General features: G+C 40.6%; 1 protein-coding gene across 1 annotated transcript; it reads left to right on the top strand.

Annotated features, from left to right (window-relative positions):
* Positions 1-223: 223 nt before the first annotated feature.
* On the top strand, positions 224-1,404 carry PTMA (prothymosin alpha). Its single transcript, XM_077755852.1, has one exon. It carries the CDS (start codon positions 385-387, stop codon positions 961-963), a length of 579 nt encoding a protein of 192 aa, XP_077611978.1. The 5' UTR covers positions 224-384; the 3' UTR covers positions 964-1,404.
* The last annotated feature ends 692 nt before the right edge of the window (positions 1,405-2,096 follow it).

Below are 2,096 nucleotides of genomic sequence, written 5' to 3'. Positions count from 1 at the left end.
GCCCCTCCCCCACCTGCATGCCCATGTCCTATCTCTCTGGAAATAAATAAAAACATTTTTTGGAAAAAGAAATACTTAAGTCAAAAGGGGCCTTTGGTAGATTGAAATTAGCAAAACTAGCAGGGGTTTAAGAGAAGAGGGAATGTCTATCAGCTCAGTTTCTGAAATAATCAAGTGCTGTCTTTTGAACTGCTGTCTAAAATGAAATTAGACTTCAGCCCCACTGGCTGCTCTGAAAAGCCATCTTTGCATTGTTCCTGCGTCCGGCTCCCCGTTCGCCGCAACCACCTCCGCCACCCCGGACTCCGGCAGCTTTGTCGCCAGAGTCCTCGGACTCTCGCTTTCTTTTCAGTCCGCTGCATCGGATCACCGGCGTGCCCCATCATGTCGGACGCAGCCGTAGACACCAGCTCCGAGATCACCACCAAGGACTTGAAGGAGAAGAAGGAAGTTGTGGAGGAGGCGGAGAATGGAAGAGACGCCCCTGCTAACGGGAACGCTAATGAGGAAAATGGCGAGCAGGAGGCTGACAGTGAGGTAGATGAAGAAGAGGAAGAAGGGGGAGAGGAAGAAGAGGAGGAGGAGGAAGGAGATGGTGAGGAAGAGGATGGAGATGAAGATGAGGAGGCTGAGGCAGCTACGGGCAAACGGGCAGCTGAGGATGATGAGGATGACGACGTCGACACCAAGAAGCAGAAGACCGACGAGGATGACTCGACAGCAAAAAAAGGAAAAGTTAAACTTAACAAAAAAGGCCACCGTGACCTATTCACCCTCCACTTCCCGTCTCAGAATCTAAACGTGGTCACCCTGGAGGAGAGAGTCCCGCCCGCCCGCCCCACGCGGGCAGCGCCACCCGCAGATGACACACGCTCTCCGCCACCCAACCAAAACCACAACGTGAACTTGCAACAGGGGAGGAAAAAAGAACCAAAACTTCCAAGGCCCTGCTTTTTTTCTTAAAAGTACTTTAAAAAGGAAAATTTGTTTGTATTTTTTATTTACATTTTATATTTTTGTACATATTGTTAGGGGTCAGCCATTTTTAATGATCTCGGATGACCAAACCAGCCTTCGGAGCGTTCTCTGTCCTACTTCTGACTTTACTTGTGGTGTGACCATGTTCGTTATAATCTCAAAGGAGAAAAAAAAACCTTGTAAAAAAAAGCAAAAACAACAACAAAAAAACAATCTTATTCCGAGCATTCCAGTAACTTTTTTTGTGTATGTACTTAGCTGTACTATAAGTAGTTGGTTTGTATGAGATGGTTAAAAAGGCCAAAGATAAAAGGTTTCTTTTTTTTCCTTTTTTGTCTATGAAGTTGCTGTTTATTTTTTTTGGCCTGTTTGATGTATGTGTGAAACAATGTTGTCCAACAATAAACCGGAATTTTATTTTGCTGAGTTGTTCTAACAAAAAAAAAAAAAAAAGAAATTAGACTTCAAATCATTTTGAAGTCTCTCTAATTTATGGTCAGTCAGATACCAAACTGTTTTTTAAACAAAGATCTTCAAGTTTCCTTGTAGCTTTTTTTCTGAAAATATCAGCTCTTGTTTTTATATTTATCTCTAGATCTCCTTCTACCTGCTGAGAAATAACAATGGAATGTCTTTATTTTTTTAATAAGTCTGAGATATAATCCAAAGCATATTACCTCCCCCATCTGCACAGTCTGTAGTGATTGGTTTTCCAGATATAAATGAGCAAAAATTTACCACTCTTAATCTAGGAGAAAACTTTTATTTACTCTCTGATTGAACATATATAAAGTTTTTTTTGTCTAAAAATGATTCAAATACAACCTCTGAAACTATCAAATACAATATGTGTAGCCAATCACAGCCTTTTGAATAAATATGATGAAAAGATGAATGCCAGAGATTCCTAACGGAATTCAGTCTTGAGTTAACATTAATTCCAGTCTGTAAAGAAGTCTGTGAAAGATAATGAAGATGTTTGCTTTTTTTTTTTTTTTTTTTTGCAATTTACACATATTTTGAAAGACAGTTTCAGAGCAATTGGAAGTCTTTACGGCTAACAGCACTCTGTGCTAACAGCACAATACTTACCTTGACATTTCTATTACAAGTGAGTG

This window comes from Crocuta crocuta, unplaced genomic scaffold (assembly GCF_008692635.1).
Source record: "Crocuta crocuta isolate KB4526 unplaced genomic scaffold, BGI_CrCroc_1.0 scaffold442, whole genome shotgun sequence".
Classification (NCBI taxonomy): Eukaryota; Metazoa; Chordata; class Mammalia; order Carnivora; family Hyaenidae; genus Crocuta; species Crocuta crocuta.
This window is presented reverse-complemented; position numbering and strand designations above follow the sequence as displayed.